Source organism: Chiloscyllium plagiosum, unplaced genomic scaffold (genome assembly GCF_037043375.1).
Source record: "Chiloscyllium plagiosum isolate Xiang-an unplaced genomic scaffold, Cpla_swu_hap1 HiC_scaffold_19, whole genome shotgun sequence".
Lineage (NCBI taxonomy): Eukaryota > Metazoa > Chordata > Chondrichthyes > Orectolobiformes > Hemiscylliidae > Chiloscyllium > Chiloscyllium plagiosum.
Genome location: NW_028270157.1, coordinates 52,095,380 through 52,117,759, shown reverse-complemented (window position 1 = coordinate 52,117,759; position 22,380 = coordinate 52,095,380). Strand labels below are relative to the sequence as shown.

General features: G+C 39.4%; 1 protein-coding gene across 6 annotated transcripts in view; it reads left to right on the top strand.

Moving 5' to 3' along the window:
• LOC122559567 (FYVE, RhoGEF and PH domain-containing protein 4) overlaps positions 1-22,380 on the top strand; it is a 256,121-nt gene that overhangs the window by 45,799 nt on the left and 187,942 nt on the right. For all 6 annotated transcript variants that reach the window (XM_043709240.2, XM_087997368.1, XM_087997366.1 and 3 more), the window contains exon 2: positions 2,541-2,579. In XM_043709240.2, the coding sequence (XP_043565175.2) occupies positions 2,541-2,579 (39 nt within the window). The remainder of the gene's footprint in view (positions 1-2,540; positions 2,580-22,380) is intronic.

Genomic DNA, 22,380 nt, shown 5'->3' with positions numbered 1-22,380 from the left:
TGATTCTGACTGCTCCGAATGATTGACTGACGCAGCCCAAGCCCCTTGACTGGTACTGGAGCGTCCCTTAGATCTCTGTCTGGGATGTCCTGACTAGTTTATTTCTCTTGACTGAGGCCTGCTGACAACCATGACAAGTTGGCTTTGTGCTAAGTAATATAGCAGGACTATAAGCCTTGGTATCTCTGGCTGATGGGAAAGGTACAAAAACGAATGGCACAGCATGGATGTTCTCAGCATTAATGTAGGCTCAAAGCAAGTGAGCACTGAGAGCAAGAGAAAAACCAAAAGAAGAAAACCAGCCCAGAATCAGAGCCTGGTCCAGCCCATGAACTGGGTGCATATCCCTAAGCTCAATAGGGAGCATTACAATAATAATTACTGATGCACGCTGAGGTTGAATTTCAGAAAGTGGATTGATGATGTACCAAGAGAGTTCTCAGAGTCTGGCACATATTGGATGCCAATGTCTGTGAATTGGAGGTGCAATGGCCGGTGAGCATGGAACATGCCCTGTAATGTAGGTTTCTGGTGTCCAGTATGAAGGTCTCCTAAATCAGGCAGTGAGTTAAAATTACCAGATACTCTGACTTCCGTGTCGAGAGTTCTCAGTGTCAAGTTTGTTTGCAGCAGGGAGCAGGATGGGAAGCTGCACATTAATGAGGTGGGATGTGCCAGTAGGAAGACCCTTAACAAGCAATGATCAATTCCCATATGTAGGCAACATGTAGCTCTGTAGCAAGAATCTCACATTGATGCCCAGAACATGGCTAAAAGATACAGCAAGTTGGTCCCCATGTTGAGGTGGACTTCACTCAACTTCTCATGACACACTTCTTACCCATATCCTTCCTATCAGGATCTGCCCACCTAATTTTAACCTGTGTCCCCTATTCCTGGTCACCCTATAAGTGGAATCAACTCTTTAGCAGCAACCCTATCAAGTCCTCTCAGAATCTTGTTTGTTCATTTTTCTAAACTCCAATGAGTATAGGCCTAACTTACTCAATCTTTTGATTTAGAGTCATAGAGTCATAGAGATGTACAGTACAGAAATAGACACTGCTGTCCAACTTGTCCATGATGACCAGATATCCCAAGCTAATCCAGTCCCACTTGCCAGTACCCGGCCCATAGCCCTCTAACCCCTTCCTATTCATGTACCCATCCAGATGCCTTTTAAATGTTGCAATTGTACCAGCCTCCACCACTTCCTCTGGCAGTTCATTCCATACACACACCACTCTCTGCATGAAAAAGTTGCCCCTTAGGTCTCTTTTATATCCTTCCCCTCTTGCCCTAAACCTATGCCCTCTAATTCTGGACTCCCTCACCCAGGGAAAAGACTTTGTCTATTTATCCTATCCATGCTCTTAATGATTTTATAAACCTCTCTAAGGTCACCCTTCAGCCTCCGATACTCCAGGGAAAACACCCCCAGCCTATTGAACCTCTTCCTATAGCTCAAATCCTCCAACCCTGGCACTATCCTTGTAAATCCTATTTGAACCCTTTCAAATTTCACAACATCCTTCCAATAGGAAGGAGACCAGAATTGCATGCAATATTCCAAAAGTGGCCTAACCAACATCCTGTACAGCCATAACATGACCTCCCAACTCCTACACTCAATGCTCTGACCACTTGATTTGATTTAATTTATTATTGGCACATATGCCAAGAGACAGTGAAAAATATGGTTCTGTGTGCTAACCAGACAAGTCATACATCAGAGCAATTGAACAAAATGCAGAATATAGTGTTACAGTTACAGAGAAGATGCGAAGAAAGATCAATTCTAATATATGAGAGGTCCATTCATAAATCTGATAACAACAGGGAAGAAGCTGTTCTTAAATCTGTTGGTATGTGTTTTTAAATTTTGTATCCAATCGCGTTCAGGTGAACATTCAATCAACTGCCTATACTGCAGTCATGTCCTTTATTGCTGTCACAATTTTATTTCTTATAGATTGTGAAAATCTGAAATAATCTTACTTTTAGATATTAATATTGGAGCGGACATTGGGTATATTACTCCAGATCTGACCATGTGATGTAGTAACATAGTTAGTTCAGTGCACACACTTCTAAACGTTATGTCATGGGATGTAGACATCTCTAACATTTCTTGCCCGTTAGATACCTTTGAGGGCAGTTAAGAGTCAACTACACAGTTGGTGTGGAATACTTTTTCTAAGTGACATTAATGGGCTTTTATGAGAATTGATGATGATTTCTTGGTCACTATTGCTAAGACTAGCTTTTATTTAAGTAGGTTTAAAAATAAATTTAGTAAATTTAAATCCCACCACCTTTATTATGAGTATTTCAGCATCTCCTCACTGAAGAATAGTTTAGTAGTGAGTGATCCTTGTTATGTGTAAATGTGCAGAATAATATAGTTCTTGACTCTTAATGAATAAAACGGTAAAATAACACATTATAATGTTATAATGTAACAGTATAACATAATTGGAAGTATTTCTTCTTAAAATATTCAACTTTCTTGATTTCAAACCTGTTTCTATTTATTCTAGATGGAGAAAGAACACTCGCTTTTCAGTCAAGGAAAACAGGTATAAAACAAACCAGATTTACAATAACATGATTTGTGGAACATATTTAATTACTTCTTCAGATTTCTTAATATTGTAATAATACAAATGGAATTTAACAGATTGTGACAATTTGGCAACATAAAGTGGGAAGTCAAATGCAATGTTTAGAACAAAAAAAAATTAATTATCTGATTTTTGAATGCACAATTGCATGCCTATGGTCAGAGAACAGAAATTAAATTATAACATATATAGTCCCAAACTATGAAAAATGACTGAATCAAATAATGTATGAATCAGTAGATACGTTCTTCACATGCACACTAGTGTTTCCTGCTGTTTTGTTTTCAAGTAATATGATTCCTAATGTTGGATGAGAAAAGCAAAAATGTATAAATGCTTTTAGAAACAAGAACATTCTCTCCTTATTATTCCATCCCTTCTCATTCAGAAACACAAGTGACTATCTCTTCAAATCACATACAGACAGTCTAGTGAAATGGCAATTCCTTTTGATATATTCCATACTGTGTTAAATTTAAGGTGAAAAGTTTAGACCTAACTCCCTGTTTTTATATGACACAATACGAAACAAGTTAAGCCTACACACTTCACTAAATCTGAATAGAATTGGTGAATATAATTAAACTACTATAAATATATGCAAAGAAAAATGTTAAAGAACAAATTGTCAAGGCAATAAGATGTTTGTATACTTAGAAATCTGTAATATTGCTTTATTTGTATAACTTCTCGCAAAGGTCTAGTTTGAAGGATAACCATATCGGTCATAAATTAATCATGTTTAAAGGCCCAAAATGTAAAGGGTACAATTTTATGACAAGGAAGTGCTTGTAAAACCTTTTGACAATCACTTGATATAAAAGCATGACTTGCATCAACATACCAATCAATTGGTTCTACTAACTCTTCTCCTTCAATTATAGAGTTATAGAGTCATAGAGATGTACAGCATGGAAACAGACCCTTCGGTCCAACCCGTCATGCTGATCAGATATCCCAACCCGATCCAGTGCTACCTGCCAGCACCTGGCCCATATCCCTCCAAACCCTTCCTATTCATGTACCCATCCAAATGCCTTTTAAATGTTGCAACTGTACCAGCCTTCACCACTTCCTCTGGCAGCTCATTCCTCTGTGTGAAAACGTACCACCCTCTGTGTGAAAACGTTGCCCCTTAGGTCCCTTTTATATCTTTCCCCTCTCACCCTAAACCTATGCCATCTAATTCTGGCCTCCCCGGCCCCAGGGAAAAGACTTTGTCTATTTACCCTATCCATGCCCCTCATAATTTTGTAAACTTCTATAAGGTCACCCCTCAGCCTCCGACGCACCAGGGAAAACAGCCCCAGCCTGTTCAGCCTCTCCCTACAGCTCAAATCCTCCAATCCTGGCAACATCCTTGTAAATCTTTTCTGAACCCTTTCAAGTTTCACAACATCTTTCTGATAGGAGGTAGACCAGAATTGCACGCAATATTCCAACAGTGGCCTAACCAATGTCCTTTACAGTCGCAACATGACCTCCTAACTCCTGTATTCAATACTCTGACCAATAAAAGAAAGCAGACCAAACGCCTTCTTCACTATCCTATCTACCTGTGACTCCATTTCTATAGTTTTGAAACATAGTTCAACAATATAAATTAACTTGTATATAAGATGTTTTTAAAAGGTACAGCTATAATGCAAAGGAGGATACTATAGCTCAGGGCAAGTTCTGACGCAAATATTTTATGTAAAATAACTGACTTGGTGTATAATATGTTGCTTGTATCGTTAGGCTTTTTTTAGTGCCTTGTAGGATTCCACAGTCTCATATTATATGTACGGTTTGGACATGGGTATTAGAGCATATTTCAAAATTTGAAGATGTCACAGTACTTAGAAATGTGGCAAATAATGTTTACATATGGTTACAGACTTCAGGAGACTGTTGAAATGTGTTTTACCAATCAATTTTATTGAGGGACTTGAATTAGAAGAGCTGGCCTTTTGACATATTGATGCAAGTCATGCAGTTACATGATGTGACTGCAAGAAAAGGTTTTGCCAAGGTTTTAATTGTCATAAACAGAATCCTTTAAATGAGCAGATGCATAGTGGATGTAATTTAATGCCAAAGGATATGAAGTCATACCTTTAGGCAAGAAGAATGGGAAAGGGCAATGTAACTAAATGGTATAATTTTATAATGGGTATAAGGAAAGAGATCTATACCTGGCAGTGAATGTGCACCAGTTTTTGAAGGTGACAGAATATGTTGATGAAATGTTAACTGAAATCCTGCAGCACTTTTTGAAAAATATGTGATAAAATTAGAAAAACTAGGATAGTTCTGCTTAGAACAGAGAAGGTTCAGGGAGATTTAATAGAGGTGCTCAAAATCATAAATGTAGGGAGTAAATAAGGAGAAATCGTTTGGGTAAACAAAAAACCTAAATTCAAGATACTTATCAAAAGAACGAGATGTGAGGTAGGAGAATTTCGTTTCACAGCAGGTTATGACATTGTAGATACTGCTTGAAAGGGTGGAAGAAGTAGATTATATAATAATCTTCAAGAAAAATTTGTAGAATGCTTGAGTAGTGAACATTTGTAGCATGATGGATTAAGGGCAGGAGGTTGGGAATTGGATAGTTCTAAGACTTAAATTGGAAACAAGGAATGAGTAAGATGCTGAAACCTGTTATTATTTGTGAGATGTCTGTTTGGCAACCACATAATTCATACAGAGAATCAACATTTGCAGTTCCTCTGATCAAGGTAGGAGGAGCAGCTTAGTTGTGGTGAGCTGACAATCCACCGAGATTCAGGATACCAGCACCTGCTGAAATTTGCCTCAGAAAAGAAGTATGGCAGAGTGGATTAATTCATCCTACATCAAATAAAACTTTGCAACCCCTGAACAACTTCACAAATGAACTCAAAATAGTTGACATTAATGTTAGTATGTTGAGACTTAAGAAGAACATGGGCTTCCAAAAAATAAGGTTGAACTTGAAAAGCTCCTTCTTCTATTTTACACTGTCTGCCACATTTTAGTTACAATTAACTATTTTGCTTACCAAAATCATCAGTTAGGTACAGACACTTCAACATGTCTATATTTATAATGGGACCTTCTCAATAAACTGATTTATTAAAGTATTCTGATAGGAATGAAGAAAACATGTTGGGTGCTCAAATTCTGCATTCAAATAAATCCATTAAAAGGCTAAAATTGGAACATTTTCTCCTTCCTGACACCTAGGCCAGCATTTCCTCTGTCGTGGAGTTGCTGCACATGGTGCATCAGGTCAGGGCTCCTGGAATAAAATGAGAGAGTGGACGGGAAATACCAACTTCAAAAAAGATTGGCAAGGGGAGGATTGCCAGATGAAGAGACCAATGAGCACCAGCATGAGTTAGCAGGGTTGGAGAAGAGCATCCCTTACAGGACAGGGAGTTGGAAGGGGTGTAATGTCTCTGTGAATTCACCTCAAAGGCGCAGAGTACTTTCAAGAATGGAGGCAGAGTTAAATTAGGAAAGTGAAAACTAAAAATAGTTTAAAGTTTAATTGGTACTCCCATACCGTCATTAATTGGGGGACAGTTTGAGATAGTGTAAGTGGGAAATTAGTGCCCCAGAACTGAAAGAATGAATTTATTATTTTGCTTCTGGTGCCACTGTGACCATCATCCATGGATCAGTCCTATTAGCTTCTCAAAATAAGAATACTCCCTGGCTGCTTCTCATCCAAATCTGTCCTACCCCCACCCTGCCACCTCCCCCCCCACCCACCCACCACACCAGAAGACATATCTGGAGGTTGACTGAGTCATAGTATTACTGTTGTCCGGATGCCCTGGATCACTGTCATTTCCCCACTTCCACCTAGCCACCAATCAAACACTAATAAGGGCAGTCTCTCATAAGTTAGTGGAGTAGCCAGTGGGTTCTCTGCTAGCCAATGAGCTGCTCAAAAGTCCATGCTGAAGAGAAGATTTACCCCTGCCGTTTCCTTCTTCCTCAATTTAATTTAAGTCTCCAGTGTTCTGCTCATCTCTACCATTGCAGTGGAACACATATTCTTCATTTCAACATAAACAGCTTTAAATCACAGTCTTATGAGATAAATAAAAGTCACCAGATTTAGTTTTGTAGTTAGATGAAACAGTGATTTTATCGTTTGACTTCTCCACTCTGTAGAATTTACAAAGTCTTTGCTGGAAATTATCTGGGAAATTGTAGGATTTAAGCCCAGACCTAACATTTGTGATACGGTTTCTTGGCACATTACCACACTGTAATTAGGGCTGATCATCTTGATTTAAAACATTTATAAAAAGTTTATAATCGAGTCTAAAATATGCTTACTAAAATTAGTTAACATGTGGTAAAAGACTGGTAATTAATAGTCCTCTGTCTCACATGGAACATGTCACTTGTGTAAATAATGGATAACTGGAAGTAACTTTTAAGGCTGTAATCCAGCTGAAAATGACATATATACGTATGCCTCAATCAAGTCCAAATTATCATTAGAACTAAAATAACTACTTTTCAAGCAATCAATCTGTGGCATTTGAGAATGTTCCAAGTAGAGTAACTCTAATGTTGATCTCTCTATCAATTTCAAAATCTTGAATAATTAAGGCATTGTGCATTCACCCCTCCCTCCCCCTAACCAACCTCACCTTCCAGACTAGCCAAAACTTGCTGGAAACTGAAACTGATCTTATCATCTCAATGTCCCAGGGAAAAGACTAAAAGTACAAAGGAGTGTTCAAATAGCTAAGGAGATGAAAATCTATGGTAGAGACCTATACAAGTAAAAGTATCGAAAAAAGGTTGGATATCTTGTAAAAGAGAGAAAGAACCTGCTTTTTCAGGCAGTCTGATGTGAAATTAGAAAATGCTGAATCTACAATGGAGTTAATATTAACATAGAGCTTCAGTAGTTGGCAGGCATGGTATGTGGAAGATCTTGGTGTTGATTGATGGTTAGTGAAAGGTTTAATGCTGAGCTTGCCTTAAGCTCCACCCATTCATATGATGTCATAAGTACTTGGGTGGGGAAAGGCAGAACATCTCGAAAACGACAGACCTGAAGTCTTAGTAACAATGTTTGTCTTATTAATGCAACTTGTATCTAATTGCTATCAATTAAAAGCCTACATTTTTGGTTAAAAGAGAATCTTGTAAAAACTCACCAGTAGTTTTCCTCTGCCACTGCAAACCAAGTAGATCCATGCAGTCAATGAAAGAGTAATAGTGGAATCAAACTACCCCAATCACAAGTTGGTAGTGGGTGGCATTAAAACATATACAAAACAGTGGCAGTAGGAGCACCATTGCTGAATAACAGAAGAAACAACCGCGAGAATTTCAGTGACCCCAGGAGCAGTACTGAATATGTACAGCTTTAAAGTGTTCACAGCTGGACAGAACTATTGATAAAATCTGATATCAGCTACAGCAACTGGACAGTCCAGTAGTCTGCAGACAGACTCATGGAAAGATCAACAAGGCACTTAATGTGAAAGCCTTTACTTCAGACCTGGTAAGAGAAGGATAATTTCTGGGTTTCTTAGTCCATTCTGTGTCACTAATTTAAAGGTTTCTCCTTGCTCAACAAGGATTTTCAACTTTACTCATACAATTCCAACGCGTGTTTGCTTCCTAGCTGAATCTCTAATCGGGAATGTCTTTATGCATCCTTGCTTTCTGGTGAAATGTACAATATGACTAGCTTCTACCTCACACTTAAAAGGAATACTTCCAGTTCACAAAAATCATTACTGCCATAGCGAACAAATGTCACAAGGCATGGCTACAGTCAGGAAGTCAAAGCCATAAAAATAATTCAGACTGAAGTTTCAGCATTGGTAATGTTGTAAAGCCAGAATTATGGTGACAAAGGGCAATTGAAAAGCCTAACTAGAAAGAGTTTGACAGAAGAAGATGGTAAGAATGTTGTTGAGATGGTGATTAGAATAGGAGGTTAATAACTAAACCACAGTTAAGGTGGGAAGAGTTTTATTAAGACCAAAGGCACAAAGCTTTATTTGGAAAAGTTGGGGAAAATGTTGGGTGTTGTTTGTTAGGCAGTCAAAGATCAGTAATCACCCATTATAATTGCAGAAATGCAGAAAATCCCCATTTTGGCTGATGAAGGTGGGAAATTTCCATTTTGACCACACAACCATGAGAAAACTCCTTGTAAGCAGTACTGAGAGGGATTACAGAATATAAACCTTCAAAAGAAGGAAATTAAACCAAAACAGCTGTACTTCACAATTTAAAAATTTCTAAGGCAAGGAAAATAAAATGCAGTGCTGCATTGAGGAAGTAACGTTGTATTTGGGAAAGAGCTTAAAGCAACAAGATTAAAAACCATTAAAGCCACAAATAAAAGTAATATTAAGCTACTGTATGATTAAAAAGTAGGGAGAATAAATAATCACATTGGGATGAAATTGCAGGAGAACTAATATTGCCGAGTAGATTTTGCATCAATGATTGTCCAAACAGAATACAGGATGAGGTAAAACAGTTTGTATGATACCGAATTGTTTCCAAATGAGATATGAAATCACAAAGTATTCAATAGAACCTACAGCTGATGACATTAAACCTCATCAATGTAGATTTAGAGGTCTCTCTCATTGGTCAGGATCTCAGACGTCAGTGCTGAGTTTTACAGTACAATGCGAAATGGTTCATTGATCAAGATCTCAGTGATTTAGAGATTAGTTGATTGACTGACTTGGCAAACCAGCTGGGCACCGCTACATGTGCATCTTAAATATTTTCTTCTGAATATAACAGATACTGAGGAATGGTAGAGAAGGAAATAACAGGAGTGGGATGGAGCAGGATTGGATTAAGTAAGGATAATGTTACAGTTCTAAATAGAGTGGATATACTAGATGGTTCTGGATTGAATCTACTTTGGCTTAAATTAAGGATGGCAGCCTGTTGCACTACTGAGAGCTTTATAATAGAACTTCAAAAAGTAAGAAGGAGAAGAGTTTTTTTTTGGTGAGTTGCAAAGCATGCAACAGAAATAGCATAGAAATATGAGGTGACTTCAATAACCTAAATATAGACTGGGAAAAGTATATTGCCAAGGCTAGCAAAGGTGACAAATTGCTAATGTGTATACAAGAGAACTTTCTCGATCAGTATGTCTTGAGTCCAATGAGGAAGGAGTGTTGGATCTGCCTCTAAGCAATAAAATTGGGCAAATGGAGGGTTAATAGAAGAATAGGAGCAGGAGGAGGCCATTTGACCCCTTCAAGCCTGCCTTGCCATTCTCTAAACTGATCTGCCTGAAGCCTCAACACCTCTCTCATATAGGTTCATCAAAGCCCTCAACTCCCCAATATTTCAAAAGTGTTATCTACCTCCTCTTTAAATACTTTCAGTGATCTAGCCTCCACAAACCTCTGGGAGAATTCCAGACACTCACCACCCTCTGGGAGAAGAAATTCCTTCACATTTCACTTTCAAATGATTGTCTCCTTATTAACCAGTACCACTTCAGAACCTTTTGTTTTAATAAGATCTCTCCCCAATCTAAGCTCTAATAAATAAAGGCCTAATTTGTTTAGTTATTCTGGGTCAGATAATCCCTTATTCCCAGAAACAGCCTTCTGAATCTCTTTTAAACTGCCTCTAATATGGGGACCAAAACAGTACACAATACAGTCAAATGGATGATTTCTGCACTTTTCATGGTTTAGCAAACGATACCTGGCTTTTTCGACACATTTTCCAACATAGCCATTGCCTGTACAATTGATTTTGTACAGTTGTAAAAAGATTTCTGAAAACAAATGCTGGAGATCACAGCTGGTCAAGCAGCATCCATGGAGAGAGAGCAAGCTAATGTTTCAAGTCTCGATGACTGTTCAGCAGAGCTGTAAAAAGATTTCCCTATTTTTAAACAGCAATCTCCTAGCAATAAAGGCCAACATTCTGTTTGCTTTCTTAATTACTTGCTGCACTAGCTTGCTAAATTTTTGTATTTCAGGCACAAGCACACCCAGATTCCTCTCCGTTGCACATTTTTGGAGTCTCTCTCCCTTTAACTAATAGATTGATCTTTGATTATTCCTACCTCATATTTTCCTACATGAAACTCCATCTGTCAAGTTTTTGCCCAGTCACTATCTCTGCTCCTTGCAGATTCTTTATGCTCTCATCCTCACATGGCGTCCCAATTATTTTTGTATTGCTGGTATATTTGGATATAGTGCCCATTGTCCCTGTCCTCAAAGTCATTAATGTGCAGAGGAAATAATAGACTGATCCCTGTGGCATCTACTTGTTACATCTTTCCAGAACTTTTAAAAGACCCATTAATTCTAATTCTATCTTCTGTGAATTAACTAATCCACAATCCATGCTAATACTACCAATGCAGTGATCTCTTAACTTGTGCAACAACCTTTAATGTTGCTCATTATCAAATGTTTCCTGGAAATCCAAATACTACATTGCACCACACAGCAATGAGACACCTATTAAGGGGGACTATTATCAGCCTCATTACCTGCACTTCTTAACTCTATAAATGCAGCTTGTATCCTCGCATAAGCCATGAGGAAACCAAATGCTGAAAGTACGCAACGTTAAAGTCAGAACAGGTACCTGGCGAATTCAAATCACCACTTGTCCTTCTCATCTTGGACAATTGACATCAAAAGCTCAGGTAACTTTCCAAGGCACCAGCTGTAATCTATCCAACCCCCACCGATCTACCTACACACCCCACCCCCATCTCTGCATCCCCCAGCACATCCCCGACCCTGTAATCCCCCCCGTCCACAGACACCTGGCATTTGAAGTATGGTTTAACCAAGATTAAGAACATACAACATAGGGCAGGACAGCACAGAAATAGGTTGTTCAGCCCACCATGTTTGTGCTGATCATGACCCTCTTCTAAATTTACCCCACCCACCTGCACTCTATTCCCTGCCTGTTTATGTGTTTGTCTAAATACCTCTTAAATATTGCTATCTTATCTGCTTTTACCACCTCTCCTGGGAGTGCTTTCCAGGCGCCTATCACCCTCGGTATAAAAAAACTTGCCTTTCACAGCTCCTTTAAATTTTCCCTCTCTCACTTTAAAATTATAATCCTTAGTATTTGACATTTCCAGTATGGGAAAAAGACTCCAGCTATCCACCCTATCCATGCTTCTCATAATTTTATATACTTCTACCAGGTCCCCTCACAACCTCCGATAATCTATCAAAAACAATCCAAGTTTGTCCAACCTCTCCGTCGAGCTAATACACTCCATTCCAGGCATATTCTTGTAAACCTGTTTTACATCCTCTCCAAAGCCTCCATGTCCTTTCTATAGTGTGGCAACCAGAACTGCAGACAGTATTCTAAATGTGGCCTAACTAAAGTTTTATACACCTTTAACATGACTTGTCAACTTTTATACTCAGTGCCTTAACTAATAAAGAGAAACATGCTGTATGCCTTCTTTACCACTTTATTCACGTGTGTTGCCATGCTCATGGATTTGCACCACAAGATCTCTCCGTACATTAATGCTCCTAAGGATTCTGCCATTTACTGTATACTTTCCTCTTGTTTTGGACCTCCCAAAAAGCATCACCTCAAACTTGTCCAGATTAAACTCTATCTGCCATTTCTCTGTCCAACGTTCGAACTATGTATCCAGCTGTATCCTTTGACAACCTTTCTCACTATCCACCACTCCACCAATTTTCGAGCCATCCTCAAATTTATGAATCAGATACCTACATTTTCACCCAAATCATTTATATATATAATAGACAACAGAGGTGCCAGCACAGATCCTTGTGGAATACGAGGAGAAAGTGAGGTCTGCAGATGCTGGAGATCAAAGTTGAAACTTTATTGCTGGAACAGCACAGCAGGTCAGGCAGCATCCAGGGAACAGGAGATTCGACGTTTCGGGCACAGGCCCTTCTTCAGGAAGGGATTATTCCACAATCCTTGTGGAATACCACTAGTCACATACCAGTTACTCAGTAAAACTATTCCTTCAGAACTACCCTCTGTCTTCTATGACCAAGCCAATTTTGTATCCAACTTACTAAATTACCATGGATGCATTGTGACTTCTTCTTCTGGACCTGCCTACCATGATGACCCTTATCAAGTGCTTTGTTAGACTGCAGGTGCAGGAATCCAGGAGGCTGGAAGAACACAGCAAGCCAGGCAGCATCAGAAGGTGGAGAAGTCAATGTTTCCGGTATAACCCTTTTTCAGGTCTCAAAAGCTTTAGCAAAGTCCATGTAGACAACATTTACTGCCCTATCCCCATCTTCGTCACTTCCTCAAAAAATTCCATCAAATTTGTGACACAAGACCTTCCCCACACATCAACATTATCGGCAGTCCCTCATAGACGAAGATGACTGTCTTCCACTCTCAGGGTGAGCCTGTAGGTGACTGTACAGTCTGATGAGGTGACCACAGGCTCTGTTATATTTGGGTTAGAAAGTTGTCATGGGAAGGGGTGGGTGGGGTATTGATGTGGGAGTGCGCTCCTTATGCTATTTTCTCCTGGCTTCTACTTTTTCGTGACAGCAAGTCTCGAGGTGCACAACCCCGTCCCAGCTGCTCCTCCTCCACTTCAGACAGTCTTGGACCAGTGATTCACAGGTATCTGTGGGAATGCTGCACTTCGCCAGTGAGGCCTTGAGGGTATCACTGAAGCACTTCCTCTGTCCATCTGGGACTAACCTGCCATTTCGGAGCTGTGAGTAGAGCACCTGCTTGGGGAGTCCCGTGTCAGTCATAGGGACAATGTTACCAGCCCATCATAGCTGATCAAGGGTGGTCCGTGCCTTGATGCTGGGGATGGTGGCCTGGTCAAGAATGCTGGTGTTGGTGTATCTTTCTTCCCAGTGGATTCACAGGATCTCACGCAGGTAGTGTTGTGGTACTGCTCCAGTGCTTTGAGGTATCTGCTGTAGACCATGTCTCAGAGCTGTATAGGAGGGTGGGAACCACCACAGATCTGTAAACCATGAGCTTGGTGTCGGATCTGATGCTGTTGTCCTTGAACACCCTTTTCCCCAGGAGGCCAAAGGCTGTGCTAGCACACTGGAGGTGGTGCTGGATCTCTTAATCTCTTCTTCCCCACACAAAGCCATGCTGACTATTCTTCACAAATCCATTACTTTCCAAATGCCAGTAAATCCTGTCCCTAAGAATCTTTTCCAATAATGTATGTCTTGCCAGCTTATAATTTCATGGATCATCTCTGTTGCCCTTCTTAAACAAAGAAACAATATTGGCTATTCTCCAGTCTTCTGGAACTATGCCTGAGGACACAAATATCTCTGTCAAGGCCCTAACAATCTCCTCCCATGCCTCCTTCAGTATATTGAAATAGATCCCATCAGGCCCTGGGGATTTATCTACCCAGAGTCAGAGAGTCATAGAGATGTACAGCCCGGAAACAGACCCTTCGAACCAGACCATGCCTACCAGATATCCGAAATAAATGTAGTCCCATTTGCCAGCATTTGGCCCATATCCTTCTAAATCCTTCTTATTCATATACCCATCCAGATGCCTTTTAAATGTCATAATTGTATCAGCCTCCACCACTTCCTCTAGCAGCTCATTCCAAACATGCACTACCCTCTGCATGAAAAGGTTGCCCCTTAAGTAACTTGTAAATTTTTCCCCTCTCACCTATGCCCTCTAGTTTTGGACTCCCCTACCACAGATAAAAGATCTTGTCTATTTACCCTATCCATGCCCCTCATGATTTTATAAACTTTTACAAGGTCACCCCTCTGCCGCTGACACTCCAGGGAAAACAGCCCCATTGCAACGTGACCTCGCAACTCCTATACGCAATGCTCTGACCAATAAAGGAATACCAAACGCCTTCGTCACTATCCTATCTACCTGTGACTCCACTTTCAAGGAACTATGAACCTGCACTCCAAGGTCTTTTTGTTCAGCAACACTCACCAGGACCTTACCATTTAGTGCATAAGTTCTGCCCTGATTTGCCTTTCTAAAATGCAGCACCTCACACTTATTTAAAATTAAACTTCATCTGCCATTCCTCGGCCCATTGGCCCATCTAATCACGGTCCCATTGTACTCTGAGGTAACCTTCTTCGCTATCCAATTACCTCCAATTTCAGTGTCATCTACAAACTTACTAACTATACCTCCTATGATCACATCCAAATCATTTATATAAACGATGAAAAGCAGTGGACCCAGGACTGATCTTGTGACACACTACTAGTCACAGGCCTCCAGTCTGAAAAGCAACCCTCCACCATTACCCTCTATCTTCTACCTGAGAAGTTAAAAATCATTCAACACCAGGTTATAGTCCAACAGACTTATTTGGAAGTACAAGTTTTCAGAGCGCTGTTCCTTCATCAAAGGAGTAGAGCTCCAATGCTTGCACTTTCAAATAAACCTTTTGGTCTATAACCTGGTGTTGTGTGATTTATGACTTTGTCCACCTCAGTCCAGCACCAGCACCTCCACAATATTTCTACTTCCGAGCCAGTTCTGTATCCAAATGGGTAGTTCTCCCTGTATTCTATGTGGTATAACCTTGCTAACCAGTGTACCATGAGGAACCTTGTCGAACACCTTACTGAAGTCCATATAGATTACGTCCACCACTCTGCCTTCATCAATCCTCTTTGTTGCTTCTTCAAAAAACTCGATCAAGTTAGTGAGACATGATTTCCCACACACAAGGCCCTGTTGACTATCCCTAATTAGTTATTGCCTTTCCAAATACATGTAAATCCTGTCTCTCAGTATTCCCACAACAACTTGCCAACCACTGATGTCAGGTTCACCAGTCTAGACACCTTTCTTAAATAGTGGCACCATGTTAGCCAACCTCCAATTTTTCGGCACCTTACCCGTGGCTATCGAGGATACAAATATCTCAGCAAGGATCCCAGCAATCACTTCCCTAGCTGCCCGCAGAGTATGAGGGTACACCTGATCAGGTTCCAGTGATTTATCCACCCTCATGTGTTTTAAGGCATTCTCTATCTTCCATATCCTCTGCAGTAAATACTGATACAAAATATTAATTTCGTATCTCCCCCATCTTTTGTCATTCCACACATAGGCTCCCTTGCTGATCTTTAAGGGGTCCTATTCTCTCCCCAGTTACTCGTTTGCCCTTAATGTATTCGTAAAATCCCTTTGAATTCTCCTTAACCCTATTTGCTAAAGCTATCTCATGTCCCCTTTTTGCCCTCCTGATTTCCCTCTTAAGTATACTCTTACTGCTTTTATACTCTTCTTGTGAATCACTCGATTTCTGCTGTCTATGTCTGACATATCTATTTACATTAATATTTCTCAAGACACCAACACCTCCTCTTTACATCATACGTTTCCCTAATCTTACCATCATCCATGTCCTGCCCCTTGATTACTGATGTGAAATACTCACTTAGGACATCACCCACTTCCTCTGGCTCTGTGTATAAATTCTCTCCTTTGTCTTGCATTGACCTACTCTTTCCATAGCTATATTCTCATCGAATTTTAACATAACTGATTTTGTTTTCAATTCTATCCCAGGGAAAATGAGCCCTAGTGCTTGCTTAGATTTTTTTTCTGTATTCCTAATCCCCTTTGCTCCTCTAATCCCAAAACTCTACTTGTTATATGTTGAATTATATCACAATAGAATAAGGATTATCATGCAGTTTCTTAGGCTATACTTTAATACATATTAACAGAAAAACTGGAAATAAACTGGTTTTACACTACCATTTTAGACCACCAGAGACCACTATATAATAGACAAAAAAGAGCTAAATTGCTATTAGGGAGTAACAGGAAGAGAAATAATGATGAAGAGTTGTAGTAGACCAATACTTGAACAAATGAAGTCCTAGATTCTGTTGGTTAAAAATTATGTTGCAAAATATCATATGTACCAGATTCTGGTCATTTGAAAATACCGGATACTTTCAGTTATATGTATTAGATTCTGGATAGTTGTCTATCCTGGTTTCTGAATGATTGTATTTACCAGATTCTAGAGAGTTATACATACTGGATTCTGAACAGCTGAGTATACTAGATTCTTGAGGTTTAGAGACACCAAATTCTGGACAGTTGTATTTACCAAGTTCTGGACAGCTATATACACCGGATTCTGAATGATTATGTATACTGGATTCTGGATGATTGTGTATGCTATATTATGGATGGTTGTGTATACTAGATTAAGGATAGTTGAATATACTGCATTCTGAATGGTTGATTGTTCTGGATTTTGGGCAGTTATTCTTACCAAATTTTGTACAGTCATGTACACCAGCTTCTAGACAAGGTTGCATGTACTGGATTCTGGATGGTTGTGTATAATGGTTTCTAGTCAATTGTATATAGCGGTTTCTAGTCAGTTGTGTATTTGGGTTTTTGGATGGTTCAGTACATCAGTTTCTGGACGTTGTCTGAACTGGAGTCTGAATGATTGGGTATACTGGATTATGGATAATTACATAGGAGTGGTAAGTAGAAAGAAGCATCTTGTTAGCAAACTCTCAATAATGTAATATTGTATATAAATAACATATCACTCATACATAAAATAGCAACATTTAATAGACATATACAGTAGACAGACACATAAAGACAAGGAATAGAGGGATTTGGACTACATGCAGACAGATGGGTGGGTTTGAGCTTGATTCAAGTTAATTTCAAACATTCCTCTTCATATGTACCAGCAATTTCAGTTGTCATTTGATACTCATGTTGGATAGGAATTGCCATGGGGATTCACTGTTAACCTGGTTGATGGTGGCTACTAGGCGAATTACAAGCAGCTTCTATATAAAGCAATCAGTCTGGGGGTGGGAGTAACACTTGAAACCTAGGGAACATTTGGTTACAACACCACAGTAATATTTTTGAAATAAGGATCTGGCTCTGGATTGCAGGGGTATCACTGAATCCTCAGTGTGCCTCATTAAACTCCGAAGTGGGTGCTTGCCAACAGTCTGAACGGGATCTTCCACTTTTTGAACCCCCACTTAACTCAACTCCCTACCCCTGCCCCATCACGAACCCTCTGCCACCACTCATCCTGGAAAGGTTGCACAAGGTGTTGTCAATTATGCTACTATAATCACAAAGCATTGTGATATTTACTTAGTAAAATACTAATGGATCTCATGATCAAATAAATGAAAAAGATAGTACAAGCAGGGCAAAATTCAACAACCTCCCTCAAGATGGAGTTGAAGAGAAAATGGTATTTAATCATATTGGAAGGGAGCAATATTATCTTTCAGCTCTGCCCCAGTCAGGTCCAGGCACCAAGACTGATGCATGGCCTTTCTGCTTTGCTATGAATTGAGACCCTTAAGTGGGAAATCAGTGTTTCATTCTGACAGCGCTAGTGTTCAGACAGTAGTATAGGTATTTGCCAAATGGGGAGGACAGTAAGGTTTGCTTGCCGGCTTCCAAAAGGTTTTCCTTATTGTCTGGGGCCCAGTGCCTTTTGAAGAACCTGGCAATAGGAAACCAGAGATCAACTCACAGCCGGCCCTGTCAGCCTTTTCTTCTTGACCCCCACCGCGCAACCCAGTCAGTGATTCCTATTCTGCCTTCTCCCATCCTGTAGCCTGGATCTTTTGCTGATCCTGGGTCTCTGGTGTGTAGGTTCTCTGGTGGTATTGCCTGTAATTATCTGCTCCATATTCTGATTGACTAGCAGTGCTCAGGAGAAAGGATTTCTGACCCATATTGATTGAAGGCACTCCTCCCATCCCACGTGCCCCCCGCCCTTTAATATGATGGGTATGAGGAGGAGGTGTGGGGCTCCAGCTGGCTTCCCAGCTGACAAGCAAGTCCCCATTACAATCTACAAGTTTGCTGATGACACCACCATGGCAGGATGGATATCTAACAATATTGTGTCAGAATACAGAAAGGCGATAGGGGGCTTGGTGACGTGGTGCAATGAGAACAACCTCTCTCTCAACATAAAGAACTGATCATTGACTTAGGAAAGAAAAGAGAAGAACATGACCTCATCTATATCAACGGAGCTGAGATTGAGAGGGTGGAGAGTGTCAAATTCCTTGGAGTGACGAGAACTGATAACTGTCCTGGACTTCCCAAATAGATGTGACGGTCAAGGCGGCACAACAATGCCTCTTCTTCCTCAGCTGGCTTGGGAAATTTGGCATGTTTATAAGGATCCTCACCAACTTCTACAGATACACCATTAAGAGCATATTTTCCAAATGCACAATGGCCTGATACAGCAACTGCTCTGCCCAGAACCGTAAGAACTACAGAAGGTTCTGTGCACAGCCAAGACCATCACGGAAGCCAACCTTCCATCCATGGACTCCATTTACATGGCTAAAAGCGCGGAAAGGCTGCCAAGGTCATGAAAGACCCATCACAGCCCGGTAGAAGATACAGAAGCTTGGACACATGCACCATCAGGTCCAGGAATAGCTTCTTCCTGGCTGTTATTAGGCTGATGCATGGACTCTCTAACTTGAAATAACACTGATCTTGCTAATGTTGATCTCATCTAGCACACACCCTGTGCAACATAACCTGTATGCCTCTGTTGAAGGTTTTCTTTACCCTTTAATCTGTATGTTTTTGCCTACTATGATCTGCCTGTACTGCTCATAAACAAAACGTTTCACTGTACTTAGGTACATGTGCCAATAAATAAATCAAATTAAATCAAATTAAATTCTGCTCATGTTCCTCCCCAGCTCTGTTATGTTTATTACTGATTTCCTCTGATAAGCAGCATAAAAAAATGTCAAAATGTAAACTTCCATGTGTTGGAAGTAGCCAGGCTAAATTTAAAATTATCAAGAAAAGTTTTTTTGCATAAACGTAAGGTGCTAGTTAGTCCAAAAATCACAAGAAACTAAGGACTGAATTATGACTAGCTGTCAGCCTCTTCAGATTTTCAAACAAACCCAGAATCTGGCTGTTGAAGGATTCTTTTGGAAACAACAGAAAATCTCATGGCCTAGTTCTAAGCCTAATGCCATTGTTTTCTTTTTTCTTGATGCTACTACTAATTCATGCTGCTATTAAAAATGTAATCAGAAGTCAATAGGACAGTTAATACAAAAATATTCTTTGCTATTTAGTTTCAAGTTGTTGGAATTCTACTGTTTATGGTTTTTTCCAACATTGAGTTCCTCAGCAACCATGCTTTGATACCTCAGGCTGCAGTTATGTCCAGGAAGAAGTGAAGGAACTATCCTGAAATTGGATGCTGTATGCTAATATGGAAACTGATCTTGTCAAGTTAAGTTTGGTTGAATAGACTGTAAGGTCACATTAAGCATTCACTCTTTTCACAATTAATGCACATTAAACACACCAAGCTCCTTTTAACTGCACCGTCCAAACCCTGACCTCTGTCATCCAGATAGACACTGGCAGCTGCTGCATGGAACATCACTATGTACAAGTTCGCTTTCAAGCAGCAGACTTTTGTGGCATGCAATGGTATCCCTGTACATTTCACTATAAATAGATCAAAACCTTAGAATTCCCTCCCTAACAGCACTGTGAATCTACCTACACCATACAGACTTCAGAAGTTCAAGAGGTTGCCCACCATCACTCTCTTAAGGGAAATTATATGTAACAAGTGCCAGTAAAGCCCGCATTTTTTTTTACAAAAGCCAATACTTGAATCATTTGAAGTTTGGGCAGAATTTAGGCTCAACTTTTATTGTCCTCAGCATTAAAGACGCAAGTATGGTTTGAATTGATTTGGTTCCAATGGTAAAGTTGTTTGAAATCTTAGAGATTGTGCTTTGCTCATTTGAATATGCTGATCTATGAAATAGATTTGATATCTTTAATTTCTCTACTGGAAAGGTTGGTCCCGTGAATGTTGTTGCATTGTTTGATTGTTAATGGGCAATTGAAGTTATTGATTTGGAAGAATATTGTTAGAATTTTGATTTTGTTGTACAAAACACTTTTAGTTGCCTTTTTGTAATCTTTGTTGTTGGAAAGATTATTGTTTTAGTACTAAAACTGGAAGCTGTTAAAATTTCAACTGTTTTAAATGCTTTCAATGTAAAATTTGATTTTCCTTTACAAATATTGTTTTTTCATTGAGGCGAAGTAAGCTTTTTATTCCAGGATGGTTGAAGGGATCTTCAAATATCTGTGGGTTGAACTTTCTCAAAATAGCTTCAGTCAATAAGATTCATTAATTTCTTAACTTAGTAATAAATATCTGACATGATGTCATTGGTACTGATAATTTCTAGTATAGTTTTCATGCCAAATTCAACAAGGTGTTCAGATTTTTCATTCAATTTGTTTTGTATTTCAATGAATAAGATTGATAAAGTATCTTAGTTGTTGAATAAAATGTTGAATTTGTCATTCAAATCATCAAAATAATGCAGATTTCACTAACTTTATGGATAAAACCTCTGATACTTTGAGTTGTAATAATGAATTTTTTATTCTCAGATGTTTTCCTTTTTTCAATCAATTTTCTTTAAGCCTGTACTAAAGAATTATCTTAACTTGTTGTTAGCTTCATCATTAACGAAACAGTTCAGAAATTTATTAACTCACTTAAGGGATAGAAGATGGCCTAGTAATATTGTCACTTGACTGATAATCTAGAGACTCAGGTAATGTTCTGGGTACTTGGGTTAGAATCCTGCCAAGACAAATAGTGGAATTTGAATTTGATAATCATTTGGAAATAAGAGTCTAATGATAACCATGAAACCATTGCCAATTGTCAGGAAAAACCCATCTGGTTCACTAATGTCTTTTAGCTAAGGAAATCTGATGGCTGACATGTGACTCCAGACCCACAGCAATGTGCTTGACTCTTATCTGCACTCTGGGCAATTAGGGATGAGCAACAAAGTGTGATGCTGGCTTGTGAAACCCACATCCCATGAATGATTTTTAAAAAAATCATAATTGTGGTCCATAGCTTAGGTTTTTGGGCAGAAATGAAACCTTTTCTATGCCTTCCTTCAAAAGACTGGATCTGCTTTGTGTGATAGCAATTGGCCTCTATTCTCAGATACTTAATTCAATTTATCAGTGTAAACGCTCGTGAGCTTTTGCTGCTTTCACTGCTTTTTAAAAGTCTTCTTTTCCCTATTATTGACTGTAAAAGGTTTTCGAGACTTAGTGTTCTGGTGATTTGTGTGGCGAAGAGTGTTCCGTACATTCACAACATCTCTTCGGCTCTGTGGTTTTTCTTTCTGGTTGCTGTCTGCTCTTAAAGCTGCACTGATGATTTCTTGAAAATACTATTTTTTGCATTCTTCACTTATCTAGATGATATCAGTTCAGTTTCTTGACTTTCACTGCTACCACAGTTTTCTAGGTAGTGAATTCATAATATGTCTTTTAATATGATAATACGCTATGAGCTAGGTAGCACGCTACGAGTTTGGTTTCGCGCTGCACTGACCGAGGAGAAAGCAAAATCAATAACTGTCTTCAGGCTTAGAATGCAAAGTAACACTACGTACGATATAATGATACTAAATACTGATGCACATGGCAATCATAGATATACCAGGCTCTGACTTATAGTTGCATCATGTAAGGACTATTCTATCTTCATGGTTCATGCCCGTGAAGTAGTCTCCATTAGTGTCAAGTTCCAGACAGTTCTAACACCTTCCACACTATGCTATTTATGATCAATGATCTGCAGCTCTACGGCATCATGATAAGATTGCTCCAGGTTGCTGATGCCCTTGCACAACAACACCTATAAGTTTTTAAA